An 18,530-nucleotide genomic window follows, 5' to 3' on the forward strand; every position below is an offset into this window, starting at 1 on the left:
CTTCCTTCCTGGTCCGCAGCATGCTTTTGAGCACGACTTTTAATAGTTGTTAATATTACATGTCTTTTGTTATGAATGTTGTTGTTTATTATTTCCTGTAGTGGTGATAGTTTTCATACTGTATATGATGGTGTGTTTATCTCATTAATCTTTTAAATTTTGACTGCATGGCCTTTTTGTATTTCCACTGTGTAATTAACCTCATTGCTAGTTATATTTTTTTACTGTATACAAGCAATCTGAGGGGCCTCTAGGGGTGCTACTCGAGGTTTACACCAATATGTTATTGATTAATTATGTGCCACAGGGTAAGCCAGGAGAACCAGGAAAACCAGGAAAAGACCCAAGGGTGAGATCCTCTTCCGCCTTCCATTTTTAAATGAAGAGTATTTGATGTAACACTGATCATGTATTTATGTCTGCAGCTCTTAACCGGATTAAAGGTAAGTGAATTATTCTGCTTAAATTTTACCATTTTTCAGATTACAGATTACATGCAGTGACTCTCAAACTGTGGTAATGGTATGTGGGCTCCATGTAGTGCTACGCCAAAGAATCACTTGATCAAATTATATTGTTTGATTTTCCTATATTCAAACACAGTGTACCTATTCAAACTGTGTGTTGTTACAGTGCCAAAAATATTACATATACTTAAGCAATAATAATAAAACATCTGCTTTGATTTTACTCAATACTTGGGCCTACTATGCTACTGTATTTTAATGTTGGTCATTATTGTGGTACTATAGAGCCAGGTTTTTTCTTAATTGGTACTTGGTGAAAAAAGTTTGAGAACTACTGCTCTCGTGGTAAGAAACATATTATTGACTTAGAAAACAAATACATGACATACAGTTTGCTTGTCTGTATCCATTAGCTGCCACTACTGTATTTGTGACAGTTCAGAATAAACATTAAAATCATTGAATGTACTTTGGGTTCTTACTTCAGGGTGAGCCAGGTACGCCGGGGCAGAAGGTGAGCGAATTATGCATATCACAAATTAATAATGCATGCATTTCAGGGTTTGATCAAAGAAAATGTGGGCTTCATAAATGTCTGTCTGTCCACAGGGTGATCGAGGAGATATTGGCCCCTCAGGTGCTGAAGGCCAAAAGGTATGGAAAATTCAATGATTTATTCATTATATTGATATAATATTCGTAAGGTCAAAACATTGATCATTGGATCAAATCGGGGCCGTTATATCCCTTTGTTAATTGATCGGCAATCGGCTGATGAGCTAGCTGAGAATCCCAGTGGATCTTTACCGCTGCTGTGTCCTAGTGTTTACATGCTAAAAATTGAGTCCTTCAAAATGGATGCATTCTCTGGGAGATACAATAACATTTACGGCCGCTACCTATAAAACTACCCAAAAATAGTGCCCATCCTTAACATGAAGACACACCTGCTGAATGGATTGCGCTTGCTATGTTGCTCATTTGCTCATTTGTCAAATTTAGTAAATAATCTTTGCGTGCTAACAAGTTTGCATGTGATTTAATACACGCAAACCTATAGTAGATCATGACATATTTGTAAATCTATTTGTCACATGACAAACCCTCAAATTTAACAGAACATCAACAACAACAACTTCCTCCTACTGTAAAAGTCAAAGTTGATATTTTAGAAACTGGTGACAGATGGTTGCACATTAAGAAACTCAACAGATAAATGAGTAATTGTAATGTCCAAGTAAGACCTTGCCTTTTATTTAGTCGGGTTAGAGCTAGACCATTGTATTCTCAAGGTGGTGAATCAATCGCAACTGGACTTGTTCAGGTTGTCATAAAAGATGTTACACCTCAGAGGCCCAGCAGGCTTCATTCGTTCATGTTTAAAATAGCGAGGGCAGCCCTCGTCTGAAGGAATAATGCTGCATTCAACATACAGTTTTTATCCCCTAAATTAGATGTGACCGCCAATCAAGAATGGTTTCACTCTTTTGGATGACAGTCGTTAAGATACAGTGGAGTGAGAACTCTGCTAGCTAGTTGTTTGGGTAGAATCATGCACCTGAAACTCTATTTGTCTAAAATGTTTCACTCTTTTAGAAAGAGATCAAAGTATAGCATTGTATGATGAAGATAGGTTGTTTAACAGAACTCCCGCTTTGTTCACAGAGGTTTTTTCAAGCTTTACATATTGCAGATAGCCTCCCTCTGTCTTCTCTACGCAGAATGAACAGATTCGTTATAAATTGTAAACTAAAATGATGCAGATAGCATCTGTTGCAACATCTCTGGATTGGACATTTGATCAGTGGAAATAGTTTGCTGGTTTAATGCATTATACTGTGCTTTATGGTGAAGGACCAAAATACAGTTTACACAGATGAGGGTTCAGACCTATTCCACCGAAGGCTGCATAGTTGAGGTGGGGGGATTTTGACAATTAACATTTTTAAACAGGCTAAAACCATCCCTTGTAAATATGCTAAGAATATTTACACATTGAAAGTAAAACAGCCAGAGCCTGGGTCCCACCTGTGTTATGGATGAAATATTATATTATTATTAGTAGTAGTAATTAGCAATACTAGAATTACAATAGTTGATACTGAATTTCCACAATTCCCTAAACGTATTCAATACCACAATAAAAACCAACCATGTACTTTTAAATTTGCTAATTTATTTAAAAGTGTTTCAAATTGTTAAGTATTTAAAGCCCCATTTAAGAACTTTCAGTTTTGGTTGATTTTGGCGGCACCAGTGAGGACAAGCGCATAGGGTTAGCCAGTCAGCATGACTGATGTCTCCACAGTAGGAAGCTAAGTATTCAATACTCAAACATTATATTTGCAATTTGTAGTCATCAAATTGTTGATTCTTTAACCAATACTTTTGAGTCTGTTGCGTAGCTGGTCGTGTCAGTGTGGAACTGCAAACTAACAAGCTGGTGGCTTTGTATTGCTACCAAGCAAATTTACAGTAGCTAACATTATCATTATCATTTTGAGTTTATCCTCAAAATTACTTATTAGTCCAGCAGGAACAAAGGCAGCATTGGTGTGAAATCCCTTATTGACTTTCAGCTCATGCAAGTGAGTAAAAGCCATACCAATGTTCTGTCTTTTTTGCTTCCACAGACAAAACTTTTCGTTACTTTGGTTGTTTGGGAGCTTCTACAATGATAGTAGTAATTGCACGCAAGGGTTCTTCTGCTTTTTGTTTCTGGCGGCACGCAGGCGTTCGCATCAACTTCTGTTTTTTTAACAAATATGGACTGGGTGAGTGACGTATGCTGTAAACAGTCCTTCTCATATAGTGGGATGGGCCCCATCTGGGGCACAGTGCGATGCCGGGGAACTAGGAAAGGCCGGTGTGTTGTTTCCTTTAATGTTAATAAGTTTACAATGTTATACATAGGTATAGATTTAACAATTTAATAGACCATAAATACAAAATATTTTCTCTATCTAGCGAGGGTGTAACAGAAAATAACTGAGAAGCACTGCAGTAAAGCAAGTCAGCCCATTTGTAGTTTTTAATAGTAATCAGAATACTGCATATTTCTGTGGTATTCTAACTATTTTCTGATCCTGAAGCGGCTGAAAAGAGCTTCTTAAAGATTATTGATTTGTAAACAGCAGAAATTATTCCATCTAAATTAATCTTCCTTGCAAAAAAATCAACCCATAATCTATGTAAACAGATTAAAGAATCTATATGAATTTATCACTGTCAGAAATTGATGGATTTAGCAGCCCGGAGATAAGCCGTTTATCCATTTTCTACCATGTTATTCATTCCCACCCAGGGACTTTTGCTTGCATCCATACTTGCCAACCTTGAGACCTCCGATTTCGGGAGGTGGGGGGTAGGGGTGTGTGGTCGGGGGTGGGATTGAGGGTGTGGTTGGGGCAGGGGCGTTGGTTGAGAGTGGAGGAGTATAATTCACCAACTCGAGTATTTCATATATATATATATATATATATATATATATATATATATATATATATATATATATATATATATATATATATATATATGTATATATTTATGTCTTGATTGGATTATCCAGGGCTTCACGGTGGCAGAGGGGTTAGTGCGTCTGCCTCACAATACGAAGGTCCTGCAGTCCTGGGTTCAAATCCAGGCTCGGGATCTTTCTGTGTGGAGTTTGCATGTTCTCCCCGTGAATGCGTGGGTTCCCTCCGGGTACTCCGGCTTCCTCCCACTTCCAAAGACATGCACCTGGGGATAGGTTGATTGGCAACACTAAATTGGCCCTAGTGTGTGAATGTGAGTGTGAATGTTGTCTGTCTATCTGTGTTGGCCCTGCGATGAGGTGGCGACTTGTCCAGGGTGTACCCCGCCTTCCGCCCGATTGTAGCTGAGATAGGCGCCAGCGCCCCCCGCAACCCCGTAAGGGACAAGCGGTAGAAAATGGATGGATGGATGGATTATCCAGAGAATAGTGCTCGATACCGTGGTAGAGCGCAATATGTAGGTGTGGGAAAAATCACAAGACTACTTCATCTCTACAGAACTGTTTCATGAGGGGTTCCCTCAATCATCTGGAGAAATCTCCTGATGATGATTGGTTCCCTCAATCATCAGGAGAAATCTCCTGATGATTGAGGGAACCCCTCATGAAACAGTTCTGTAGAGATGAAGTAGTCTTGTGATTTTTCCCACACCTACATATATATATATATATAATATATGTATATATATCCATCCATCCATTTTCTACCGCTTATTCCCTTTTGGGGTCGCAGGGGGCGCTGGCGCCTATCTCAGCTACAATCGGGCGAAAGGCGGGGTACACCCTGGACAAGTCGCCAACTCATCGCAGGGCCAACACAGATAGACAACATTCACACTCACATTCACACACTAGGGCCAATTTAGTGTTGCCAATCAACCTATCCCCAGGTGCATGTCTTTGGAGGTGGAAGGAAGCCGGAGTACCCTGAGGGAACCCACGCATTCACGGGGAGAACATGCAAACTCCACACAGAAAGATCCCGAGCCTGGGATTGAACCCAGGACTGCAGGACCTTCGTATTGTGAGGCAGATGCACTAACCCCTCTTCCACCGTGAAGCCCTATATATATATATATATATATATATATATATATATATATATATATATATATTTATATATATATATATATATATATATATATATATATATATGTATGAAATACTTGACTTTCAGTGAATTCTAGCTATATATATTTATTGTATTATATATGTAAATAAAATAAATAGATGAATTTCCGACAGCAAGCACTGTACTGTCCTTGCTGGTTACAAAAAAACAACCCAACAACACTTACCTTTCACTATTTGAATAACCTTAGTTCTGCCATTTGCGTATTGAACATATCCTTCTTGGATTTGTTGTAGACATCCGCAAATGAGAACGGGATCTTGCTTCCAGCTATCAGCATAGCCATCTTTGTCTCAGCATAAGTTACACCATCGGGTCTCCATTTTACGAGGTGGCCCATAATACTGGGTTGTGAACGATGCTGCGCTGTGGACGCTTTGTGCTTCGCTGACCGTTCATGACTGAGTATATCCGTTCTGCCACTGTGTTTAATGGAGAAGTCTGTTCTACAAAATTTACAGGCAACAGACCCCTTCCCCTTCGAACTCTCCTGGATAAACTGAAATTTTTGTTTCCTTTAGTTTTGGAACTTGCAAGCGTATTTCTTCATTTTGCTCGTCGACGATGTAATATATTGGGTTGGAGTCAATAACCAGGCGACGTGATGAAGGTACGTGTCTTTACTGTGGGCTTCAAAACAGACTCCCTAATGCATATGCTCCTTGACTGCACTTAAATGTAGAATATATGTAGAATATATTTATATTATTCATATATTATATATATATAATATATTATATATATTATATTATTTATTATTATCACTGTTTATTGTGAGCGAACTGTGGTGCTGAATTTCCCCCCGGGTGGGATCAATAAAGTACATTCTATTCTATTCTATGTACAGTAGATGGCAGTATTGTCCTTTTTAAAAGGGTCACAACATTGCTGAGTCAGGTTCTCATGGAGCTGGAAGGGGCATGGCCTCCAGTTCCGCCTGAATTTCGGAAGATTTTCGGGAGAAAATTTGTCACGGGAGGTTTTCGGGAGAGGCGCTGAATTTCGGGAGTCTCCCGGAAAATTTGGGAGGGTTGGCAAGTATGCTTGGATCCCACATCCAAACTAGTTCTCCTGCACCCTGTAGTGCACACTTGTAATGCTTCCTCCACTCTCAGGTCTAATTGCTTTATTTCTACTTTTATTCACAGGGTGGCCAAGGAAACAAGGTAAGATTATTTTGCTATTCAGATCATTGTTCAGCATGTTTTCTTACTACAACGATTTATTTATTTTAAAACATGCCTAACAAAATGTATGAATAAGTGAAACATTTTAATTACAGACATAATACACCAACAATCAGACATCAATATTATAATCCTTACTGAGATTTACTATTGAATAAATAAAACTGCTGACAAATACTGTTTGAACTTAAAGTCAACTTAAAACTATGCCAGCTTTAGCTGTGTGCGAGAATACTAAGTAAACTTTAGAGGTAAGCGATTCTGGGAATTTTGGTATCAATCCCCTTCCAAAATCAAATAACATCCGAACCGCGATACCTATTTAATTCAATTCTGAACCGTTTCATTATTTTCAAGAATTAACTATTTATAAAACCAAAAAAAGGTAAAAGTCTATTTAAAAAAATGTTTAGACTATCGCTGCACTTACTTGCTGAGCGTGAAAGAAGCTTTTGTAACCTGTGAAAAGGTTTAATTGTAATTTTTATACCAAATTATATTTTACTAAAATCAGTTTATATCGAGAATCATGTTGAATCAAATCACCATCCCAATAATTCAGTTCATTTCAATTTCGGTGTATTTTTAACATGCATACGATACAATGTAATGCACCTTTTTTGTAAGGGGCGCCGGAAGTTGGCAGACCCCTCAGCGATCCTGTTCTGTCTCCCTGTAATATTTGTCTGATCTTGAATGGGATTGTGCTGAAAATTTTAATTTGCCCCCGGGGATTAATAAATTATTTCTGATTCTGATTCTGATTCTGATCACACATTTCCAGTTTTTTCATTGAAGCGCGTCCGGAAAGGAGTCGGAAGAAGCAGAGGTTATTTAAACCTACCCATTTATCCCATTCCTTGTTCTCTGTAACATAACGGTGAAAAAATAGATAATACATAATGAATAGTAAGTAAACAAATATTAAATAATTAAATCCATACCCCCGGGCCCCCCACAAAAAGTTCAAGATGTTCATCATAATTGTTCTTCTTTGTACTTTGTGAACACTTGTAGTTTGAACAGTCTCTTAAGTCTCTTATACTGGATCATATTTGTGCTTTGTTTGATTTATTCGGTTAATCCATTCCATAATTTAATTCCACATACGGATATGCTAAAGGTTTTAAGTGTTGTACACGCATACAAATGTTTTAAATTTGATTTTCCTCTAAGGTTATATTTCTCTTCTTTTGTTGAGAAGAATTGTTGTACATTGTTGGGTAGCAGGTGAGAGTTTGTTGTTTATAAATGCACAAAATCGTTGAATTTCAATATTTGTGATTCAATAAATAAAGCATTTGTATGTTCTCTATATCCAACATTATGTATTATTGTAATTTATCTTTTTTGTAACACAGTTAGTGAATGACGTGCACATTTGTAGTTGTTTACCCCTATATTTCTACACAAAAACTCAGATACGGTAACACTGGTGAGCAGTAGAGAATATGAAGTGATTTTTGGTCCGGAACATATTTTGTGTTGTATTTGTGTTTGACTTTCTCTTCTACTGTTACCAGATAGCATTATTGTAGTTTTACTGAGATTCAAAGAGTCCATTTTTGTCATCTTTTTAATTTGTAAATTTCTTCTGTTATTACTTGTATTAGTTTTTGTGTGTTCTCTCCTGAACAAAACACAGTTGTATCATCCGCAAATAATAAAAAATTTTGTAAATTAGTATTATATATATAGGAGGAACAATGTGGTTTTCCTCCTGATCGTGGAACTGTGGACCAGCTCTATACTCTCGGCAGGGTTATTGAGGGTACATGGGAGTTTGCCCAACCAGTCTACATCTGCTTTGTGGACTTGGAAAAGACATTCGACCGTGTCCCTCGGGTATAGAGTATGGGGTATCGGACCGGAATGAGAATCAGCACCTCCAAGTCCGAGTCCATGGTTCTCTCCCGGAAAAGGGTGGAGTGCCATCTCCGGGTTGGGGAGGAGACCCTGCCCCAATTGGAGGAGTTCAAGTACCTAGGAGTCTTGTTCACAAGTGGGTTAAAAGTGGATCGTGAGATCGACAGGCGGATCGGTGTGGCGTCTTCAGCAATGCGTGCGTTGTACCGATCCGTTGGGGTGAAGAAGGTGCTGAGCCGGAAGGCAAAGCTCTCAATTTACTGGTCGATCTACGTTCCCATCCTCACCTATGGTCATGAGCTTTGGTTCATGACCGAAAGGATAAGATCACGGGTACAAGCGGCCGAAATGAGTTTCCTCCGGCGTGTGGCGGGGCCCTCCCTTAGAGATAGGGTGAGAAGCTCTGCCATCCGGGAGGAACTCAAAGTAAAGCCGCTGCTCCTCCACATCGAGAGAAGCCAGATGAGGTGGTTCGGGCATCTGGTCAGGATGCCACCCGAACGCCTCCCTAGTGAGGTGTTTAGGGTACGTTCAACTGGTAGGAGGCCACGGGGAAGACCCAGGACACGTTGGGAAGACTATGTCTCCCGGCTGGCCTGGGAACGCCTCGGGATCTCCCGGGAATAGCTAGACAAAGTGGCAGGGGAGAGGGAAGTCTGGGCTTCCCTGCTTAGGCTGCTGCCCCCACGACCCGACCTGGATAAGTGGAAGAAGATGGATGGATGGATAGAAAATCAAATCAGTGGTACAAATTTTCACCAAACAAGACAAAAAATGCTCAGTTTGATTGTTTGTTATAATAAACACAAACTAGAAACATTCCCTCGGTCTGGATTTTTAACATTTCTTTAAAAGTGTGTACTATGTACAAAATGAGGAGAAAAGCACTGGAAAGAAATTAAATAAAAGGCAGTATAATAATAATAGTAACAATAAATTAACACTATAATTTATACTCTAATGGAGACTTTTCAGCACAGTATAAATTAAAAACCACAGTGCCAAAATGAAAATAACCTGGCCAAAGGAAAAGCACAAAACATTTAATGAACGGAAACCAATAAAACTGAACATATTTAAAGTAATCATATTTTCCTGGCTGTGGAACAGAGTCAAACAAAATTAAATTCCTGCCCAACTCCTACATTGGAAGTTTTGTATATAGGTAACAATGTTAATTTAACCCGAAGTGTACATATGGAACCAAATGGCCCCAATAAGGGTCCATTAATATAAACTATCTGTCATTTAGCTGGGCACACCCTTTAACTCCCCACACCCCGCTGTATGTATTTATTTTTGTGTGCCTTTTCATTGGCTCACTCCTATACTGTTACACATGTTTTCTGCCTACATTAAAGACCATCAGCGTCTATCTAGATCAGGGGTGTCAAACTCATTTTATATCGGGGGACACATGGAGAAAATCTACTCCCAAGTGGGCCGGACTGGTAAAATCCCTGCACGATAACTTAAAAATAAAGACACCTTCAGACTGTTTTCTGTGTTTAAAAATAGATTCTGAAAATGTACAAATTATAATGTTGTTGTTTTTTTACACTTACATGTTGCGGTTAATAGTATACTATCTTTATTTGTCGTTATTTATATTTTCTGAATGGTTGATGTGATAATGTAGCTGAGATAGGCACCAGCGCCCCCCGCGACCCCAAAGGGAATAAGCGTTAGAAAATGTATGGATGGATGGATGATGTGATAATAATGTTCATCAGTCAACTCAATGGTGTTCCTTTTCAATCTATCAAGATAAAATATCAAAATCAAATTACAGTATGCCATATATGTAGTTTGATCATTTTCCTCGATTGATGTACTAACATCATGTGATTTATTTTGTATATATGTACCATCATCTACAGCAGGGGTCGCCAACCTTTACCACTCAAAGAGCCATTTTGACCCGTTTCACAAAATAAAGAAAACTATGGGAGACACAAGCCTCTTTTGAAATTTAAAATGAAATAACACGGCGTACAAAGTTTTGTTTTGCTTTGTGCTATGTATTAACCGGGGGTCTCAGACACAAGGCCCGCACCTTAATATGAAAATGTAATATTAGTGCGAGTTTTATTTGAATGCTGCTTGACAACATCACATTTGCCAACCATCCCAATTTTTCCGGGAGACTACCGAGTTTCAGAGCAACCTTTCTCTCGAATGTCTGCTGGTTTTCACCCAAACAACAACAATAAGGTCGTGCTATGATGACAATGCGTTTAGTGCCCTCCACAACCGTAACAAACAGCCTACCAGCCCAAAGGCTCCCGGGAGGCAGATCCAGAAGTCACAAAAGTGCCACTCCGTGTCACACAGTCCCAAAGGGTCCCCAACCAAAAGGCAAAAAAAAAAAATGTATATATATACATACATATATATATATATATATCCATCCATCCATCCATCCATTTTCTACCGCTTATTCCCTTTATATATATATATACATATATATATATATATATATATATATATATATATATATATATATATATATATATATATATATATATATATATACGTATATAATAACACATGAAAACAAGAGGGAAGCACAAAAGGATGACACAAGAGCACAGAGCTCCTGCCAACAGTAGCCACTACAGCGGCGCTATTTTGGATGAGCGTGTGTTGTGATTTCCGTTCCTTGTTCTACCCTACCCTATCTTGCCTCTGATTGGCCTGTACCTAATGTTTTGCCCTAACCTTAACCAATTGTGACTCATTATTGTAAACCCACCAATCATCTTGGATTTTCTTATGCGTACACTAACTAATCATCAAAGATTATTTCCATATTTTTTGATCGCCTGCCTAAAATTGCAGTCCATTTCTCTTTTTCTTTTCTGATTCCCTTCTCTCTTTCTCTTCTTTTGTAGCTTGTAGCTTTGTAGCCAAGCTACTTCGCTACATGGATCTAAAAATAGCTAAGCTATGGAAATCGCTATTTGTTCAAAAAGTAGCAAAGCTGCTGCCAAGCTACTGGGAAATGTAATCAAGCCAAGTAGCTTCGCTACTTGTAGCAAGCTTTTGCCCAACACTGCCTGACTACTACTCTTAACCCATTTGGAGTGAACAATTCTAAAGACTAAGTGATACTGACCAATAAAAACGCTTCTATAATATTGTTCAGACGAGGCCCTGCTCACAGTATAGAAGTTGAGGGATTTTAATCCAAAACTGTGTTTTAGTTGAAAATACTTTATTTTTTGTTTGGTTGCAAAATAAGACAATTTTGTATCCGTAATAAAGATGCATCTGGCCTGTAACCATAAATGCAAATTTGATGCCAAAGTGGTATGGCAGTTTGAGCATGTGTATGTTTTGCCCATTTAATGATATGCTGTTATTTCATTTTATGTGGGGTAAATGTATCTCATACATCACCATGCACGTTTCTCACTAAGAATGAACAAATTGCCTTAATTAAAGTGGAACATGTTTTATGTTAGTTCATCTTGCCAACTCATCAAGTCCTGGTCTAAAGTGTTTTCTTATTCATCACTAAAAGTAGGACTGTGTATCTTACAACAACTCACGATTCAATTTGATTCCGATTTTTGGGGGTCACGTTTCGATTCAGTATTGGTTCTCGATTCAACAAGAGTCTCAATTCAAACCGATTCTCACAATATATTAATCATTATATAAATTATAATTAAACCTTTTCAAAAACAGGTTACAGGTTACAAAATTTCCCAATGGCACAGTAAGCACAGAGGCGGCCTAAAAATAACATTTTAAAAATGAATTATTGAAAATTATGAATCAATTCAGAATTGAAATACGAATTGCGATTCCGATGTGAATCTCTACTAGACCCATAATAAAAGGGTTTACTTAATTAAACTTGAACATACATGTTCAGCCACTTTAGTGGACATACAGTAAATTACAAGTCTGTCAGTCTCTACCTCCCAATAGTAAAAAACACAGTCCTGAAATCCAGACGTTGATCTGGATCAACCCCAAAACATAATCACATGTTCTTTATCCCATTTCTGAAATTTCCTGATCATTGTATTCTCAATCGCAACTGGACTGTTTTGCCTCTCATCCAGGCATTTAGGCGTAATCATTTTATAATCACAGACTTAAGTAGGACAGCTCAGAGGATGTTGCAGCATCCAAAGTATGTCTGCTCTAAAAGAGGGGACATACCCATTAGTTAGAACTGAACAGAACGCAAACAAGGGTGATTCCATCGTAACGACTGTTGTTGTAGTCCAGCCATTGTACCTTATCAACTATTGTTTTGCACCACAATAAAGAGAAACCATCCTTGTCCTGCCATGTCCACTGTTGAGGATGAATACTTTGGATCCTGCAACATCCCCATCTAAGACTATTAGCATGAACTGATGGATTAGAGGGGAAAACGTCCTCTAAAACAACATGAAAAGTCCAGTTTTGACAGTCCACTCAATCCCTCGAGAATACACACAGTGACTTCCTGTTCAATGCCAAGTCAGCATCACAGCATGTAGTTACCAATGTTTATAGTATATATGGATTGTTCTACACTCACCAATGAAATGCACCAAAAGAAAGAATTCTCCGTGAACAAAATAAAAACATGCAAGCGGAATACAACAGCTCTGTTTGATCAGTATATAAAATACATAAAATAATACAGGAATCCAAATAAAAATATGGACAAATGTACAAGCAATGTATCGTTTCACTTTTGACTATATTGGCGATAGTCAGCTGGCCCCAGGGCATCAACTAAAACCAGTTCCACCTTATTAAGATGGCTTTCCCCTTTTTTACTGTATTCTTTGAAAAATACTTTTGTTGTTCCTTCTTCTCTATTTGTTTGACCTCTATGGCATCTCTGCTGTGAAGGGACAACAAGGCTTTCCAGGGGCTCCTGGGCCAAAGGTAATGTTGCTACCGAGTTCATATTCAGTGGGATACTCGCAGTCATTGTCAGAAGAGTCGGTCATACTTGTTTGTCTTTCACTGCTAAGGGCCAGGCTGGTACACCTGGTACACCTGGCATTCCTGGGATCCCTGGCAAGAGGGGCTACAGGGTAGGCCAGCTTGGCATGGAAAAAAAACATCACAGTCCCAACTGTGGTTGTGCTTCAGTCATTTTTTAGAAGATATATCATTACATTCATGTTTGTCTTCTGTCTGCACACCAACTGCATCATCCTAAACTCCCTTTGATGTGAACGTGTGTCATCTTTAGACCTTTTTTTGCTAACTCAGCTGTTTGCCTATTTATGGAACGTATTGGTAGGTTATACTAAACTTAACAGGTGGACTAAATTCATCTTTTCTAACTTTTCAATATCCAACTGCTTCATTTGCTTTTCTCTAACAACAATTGTGTTTGGCTTTTTAAATATCAGGTTAACACACCTAGATTGTGCAACTGGAAACGAGTTCTCTCTGGTATATAGACTTTATCGGTGTGCCAACCAACACACCGCTCTTCACTACCATATTTTTGGACTATAATCTGCACCGGTTTATAAACCACACTCACAAAAATGTTTCCATATATTAGCTCCACCGCACTGTAGGCCGCAGATAAATACTTGCATGTTGTGAAATGCGATATTTTCATCGAAACATTTTGTAAATATGTACTTACATACCTGTGTTTTTTGTCAGAGGGCTTTGTGAATAAAGTTGGTATGGTATGGTATTGTACCTTGAATGTTTCCAAACAGTGCCTGTAACACTTAGACTTAGACAAACTTTAATGATCTACAAGGGAAATGTTTCCACACAGTAGCTCAGTTACAAAGGATGGAAAGTGTACGGATGGAAAGGACAATGCAGGAATAAAATAGACAAAAAATGTACTGTAGTAGCAATATAAAATATAACATATATGTGATATTTACATAATAAATGTACAATATATGATATATACTGATATATTATATATGTATATCATACATACAATATAACATCAAAGAGTAAAAATGCATTTATTTCAGTATGCATACTAGCAAAAAGGGTAATATTAAAAAAAAAAATGGATAGATGTTGATAGTCCAACACATACTGACTGGTATAGACAAGCTATGGATATGATATCAGTAGAAAAAACTGCATTTAGTTTAGATAATAATGAGTCATACATTGGAATATGGGATCCATCCATCCATCCATCCATCCATTTTTTACCGCTTATTCCCTTTTGGGGTCGCGGGGGGCGCTGGCGCCTATCTCAGCTACAATCAGGAGGAAGGCGGCGTACACCCTGGACAAGTCAATTGTCTGTAATGTTAATGTTAATGAGGGATTTTCAATAATTGCTATGTTGAAATTGTTCATAATATTATTTTTTGTTTGACTGCTTTTAGATTGTTTTGTGTCATGTTTGTGTGTCCTCTCAATTGCTCTGTTGATTGCTATTCTGAATGTTGCTGGGTCGGGTTTGGTTTTAGTTTTGGAATTGGAATTGCATTATTGCATTATTATGGTATTGTTGTGTATTGTTGGATTGATTAATAACAAAAAAGAATACATACAATATAACTATTACCATGTACAATATTACAGTATCTGTAATATAAAATAGAGTAGATTCAGAAGAAAATAGACATTATAAACAAAGAGAGGTAGCTAACACAACAGTAAAACTGCTGATCAAACAAAACAGAAAGGTCTTTGATGCCTTTTTCCATCCTTTGTGAGCTGAATAAGATTTTCTTCTTTTTTAATAAGGTTCAAGATATTTTTCCATGCATTCATCCATTTCCTACCGCTTATCAGGATTCTAATTCCTTGTACTTTGCAAACACTGAGTTTGAACAGTTTCTCAAATTAGATCATTTTAGCACATTGTTTTATTTCTTTGTTTAATCCATTACATAATTTAGCCATCAGCAAAGAGAAATCCGTAGATCCGTCACACCGTTGTATAAGCTGCAGGTTTCTAAGCTTGGGAAAAAAGTAGCAGCTAATAGTCCGATTGACATGGTACATTATTTACAGGTGAAGAAGAACAAACAATGGAACAAGGGTCTGTTTACACCAACAAGCATACAAAGTAAAATTATGAAAGCTGAAATTAGTCAATATCTTTAAAGTATATGAGAAAAAAACACCTACTTGTTTTATAAGTGTTACAATGTTCTAAGAAAAGGCCCATTAAATGTGTGACATAATGCCAGCTGGTGGAGAGGAACCTCTAAACAGCCAGATTTTGACACTAAAACTTTTTTGTATACACAAAAGAATGATTAAAAATAATACGTGTACATTTTGTTAGTCAGTAGACAACAATAATAAACAGCAATCTATCACATGACTTCAAGACAGCATCGATCTCATTCATTTAAATCATCCACAACAACATTGCTATTCTTACTTTATCTAGTGATGTAAGAATTATACCTCAAATACAACAATTTACGTCATTGACATGTAAACCAGCGATTCACTGTGCAGTTTTGAATAACAGTGAATAATAGTCAAACAGTTGACTAAAATAGCAATCTTTTTGTATGTCTCTGATGATCATGATGATTACAAGTGTCATTTAAACACATTACGACATTACCAACAACACCAAATAGCAGTAGAAAGTGGTAGTTATCGATAGGATTCGCTCCGTAATGTCCGAGAGGCACACAGCGTATAGCCAACAGTCGCACTGAAGATAGAGCATGGAATCTAGAACTTCACATGTTGGTATGAAAATAGATGAAACCAAATTATTTCAGAAATCCGATTAATTGGATGAATGGGAACGTACTGTGTGAATCTCTAACCCCGTTTTTGAAAAGAGATGTTAGGCTCACAACGTCAAAATAACAGCAAGATGAAGAGGGGTGTTGAAACAGGGCCACCCAGGCTAAATTGGGGTCCTGAGCAGTGTTTTATTTGGAGGGCCCCTTTTACAAAAACATATTCACACTAAGTTTATTTACGTGAATATACTTTTAAATTAAATCAAACTTCAATTTAATTAATGCATGTTTTGTACTAAAACAAAACAATGGGAAAGAAACTGGCCGAAAATTGTGAAGTGAAATACATTTATAGAGCGTTTTTCTCTAGTGACTCAAAGCGCTTTACATAGTGAAACCCATTATCTAAGTCACATTTAAACCAGTCTGAGTGGCACTGGGAGCAGGTAGGCAAAGTATCTTGCCCAAGCACACAACAGCAATGACTCGGATGGTGGAAGTGGGGATCAAACCTGCAACCCTCAAGTTTTTGGCATGGCCACTGTACCAACCATGCCATGCCACCCCTTTTTTGTGTGTGTAAAATACCACAATAAACATAACAAAAACAATGTTTTCTAACCTTCCTGGCACATCCAACCAGGACTAGAACTCAGTATGATTGCCGTGCAAGACCAGCACTTACACTTCGTGCCAAGTAGAATGGTGAAAAAACATTTGGGAATATTACCATTATATTCTTATCAGTGACAGAGAAGGACGGAGCTAAGATTACGTTTGAAGTACAATTTCATATGAAGAGCCTAGCCCAATATTAATTAATATTGTACATGCGCTTATTCATGTAAAATGGGGCACCCCGCAGATTGCGAGGCCCAACGTACAGCACATGATCGGCATATAGGGAGGGTCAGCCCTAAATGGAAACACCCATTCTCATTAAAGCAGGACACTTATTGGTCCGTTCATGGATCACGCACCTTTGCAAATGTTGCCAGTTGTGAAGTGGTGGAAGTTGTCTAAATCAAAAATGTATTTATTTTCACAGGGAGATAAGGGAGAGTCGAGTATTTCAGCGCTTGGAATTAAAGGAGAACCAGGATTACCAGGACTACCAGGCCAAATGGGCCCTAAGGTATTGTACTGTACTGTAAACAAGGTAGTATAGATATTGTATTGCAGTGATGGGTCAAATGGTACTGCAGTATCAATGCATTAAGAAACACAAGGAGTAATACTGTGTCAATACTATTACATTTGTTAAATGTTCATTTTATTTGCAGGTCAAATTAAATTATTTTGACTGTTATGAAACACCAACACACCATTGGTTTAGTGTCAATACAGCTATTGAGTGTACCATTCACATACTGGGGCGTCATTTGCCAATCACTACTGGCGAGTAAGGCACAGATGTCAAACTCTTATTTAATCAGGCCCGTGGTACCATATGAAAATTAACAATCCCAAACATTCAGCCCGCATGGCCGGCATCTACAAATAACGAAAATTAGTGAGCCTTGGCGTTGCCCACAATTATCATTATGAACTATACTTTTGGTTAAAAATTTATGATAGAGGCGCCCTGTGTACGTACCTTTGACACGCCTACGTTGTCAACACATGCAATTAATCGGCAAAAAAAATTATCGCATTAGTCATGTATAAAAGCAGATTAATCACACTGCTCATTTTGACTATACTTCACCATAGCCGTGGATAGTTACCTTAAAGATCAGGTCAATGCATCCAACACTGGTATTTCACTTCGAAGTACAGTAGTAAAACTCGTATGGTGAAAACAGCGTTGCCCCAATAAAATAATTCAAATAATTTAATCTGAGTTTGGCCCTCTAAAAAAAGCACAATGTTGATATCCAACACACCTTTTAAAAAGAAAAAATATCTTTATGATAATTAATACTGTGTGAAAAACATTACAATAAAATAGACTGTAGTAATAACAACGACAGTAGTTTTATAAAGTAATGTACTTGTAATGTACAGCATTTAGCTTCTGCGGTATCTCCTGCCAGCTGATTCTCCATCAAACACCATCAGCTTCTTTTCTATCTTTTCATGGATAAATGTGCACCGTTAGATATTATTTGATACTATCAACTTATTCTGCTTCAGTATGATTCATGTGCTTGGAAAAACAAAGTTATGTCAAATTTCTAGATATAATTTAATGCTAGTAAGTAAAATCTAATAATTTGGTGGGATCTAATGCTGCTCACTGTGACACTCGCTACGCCAGCTAGCGGTGGAAAATCTTGTTACCCGAATTTTTACTCACCAGATGAAACATTTTTGCAGCAATTAATTCTTCTTTTATCAAAGCACAACAAGTTTAGCAATACATTTAAAAGCAAAACTCATTTTTGAAGCTGCTGCTAGCGAAACACTACTAGTACTGTACATAAACAACAAATAGTGGACGACATACAAAGCTGAAAGAGTACACCCACAAAATGTTGTAGAGGTTGCCCTCTAGTGGGTTCTTCAGACCACCACACACTGCCAGGAGAGCCAGGAATTCCGGGTACAACACTGTTTTATTGTCATACAATAGTGCAAAGTCTTTTGCTTTCCAGCAAACTGTCTTTCTCTCAGCAGCACCTCTAAATCCAACTACTTGTCTCATCACAGCGGCTGCTAAGAAAGGCG

At 37.8% G+C, this 18,530-nt stretch overlaps 1 protein-coding gene across 1 annotated transcript in view; it reads left to right on the top strand.

The window, feature by feature from the left end:
• The window catches only part of col13a1 (collagen, type XIII, alpha 1), a 151,158-nt gene that overhangs the window by 57,348 nt on the left and 75,280 nt on the right, over positions 1 to 18,530 (top strand). Inside the window, exons 13-20 of the mRNA XM_061911054.1 lie at positions 308 to 349; positions 426 to 443; positions 955 to 981; positions 1,077 to 1,121; positions 6,283 to 6,300; positions 13,051 to 13,086; positions 13,176 to 13,238; positions 16,909 to 16,995. Of these exons, the coding sequence (XP_061767038.1) occupies positions 308 to 349; positions 426 to 443; positions 955 to 981; positions 1,077 to 1,121; positions 6,283 to 6,300; positions 13,051 to 13,086; positions 13,176 to 13,238; positions 16,909 to 16,995 (336 nt within the window). The remainder of the gene's footprint in view (positions 1 to 307; positions 350 to 425; positions 444 to 954; positions 982 to 1,076; positions 1,122 to 6,282; positions 6,301 to 13,050; positions 13,087 to 13,175; positions 13,239 to 16,908; positions 16,996 to 18,530) is intronic.

Source organism: Nerophis ophidion, linkage group LG09 (genome assembly GCF_033978795.1).
Source record: "Nerophis ophidion isolate RoL-2023_Sa linkage group LG09, RoL_Noph_v1.0, whole genome shotgun sequence".
Lineage (NCBI taxonomy): Eukaryota > Metazoa > Chordata > Actinopteri > Syngnathiformes > Syngnathidae > Nerophis > Nerophis ophidion.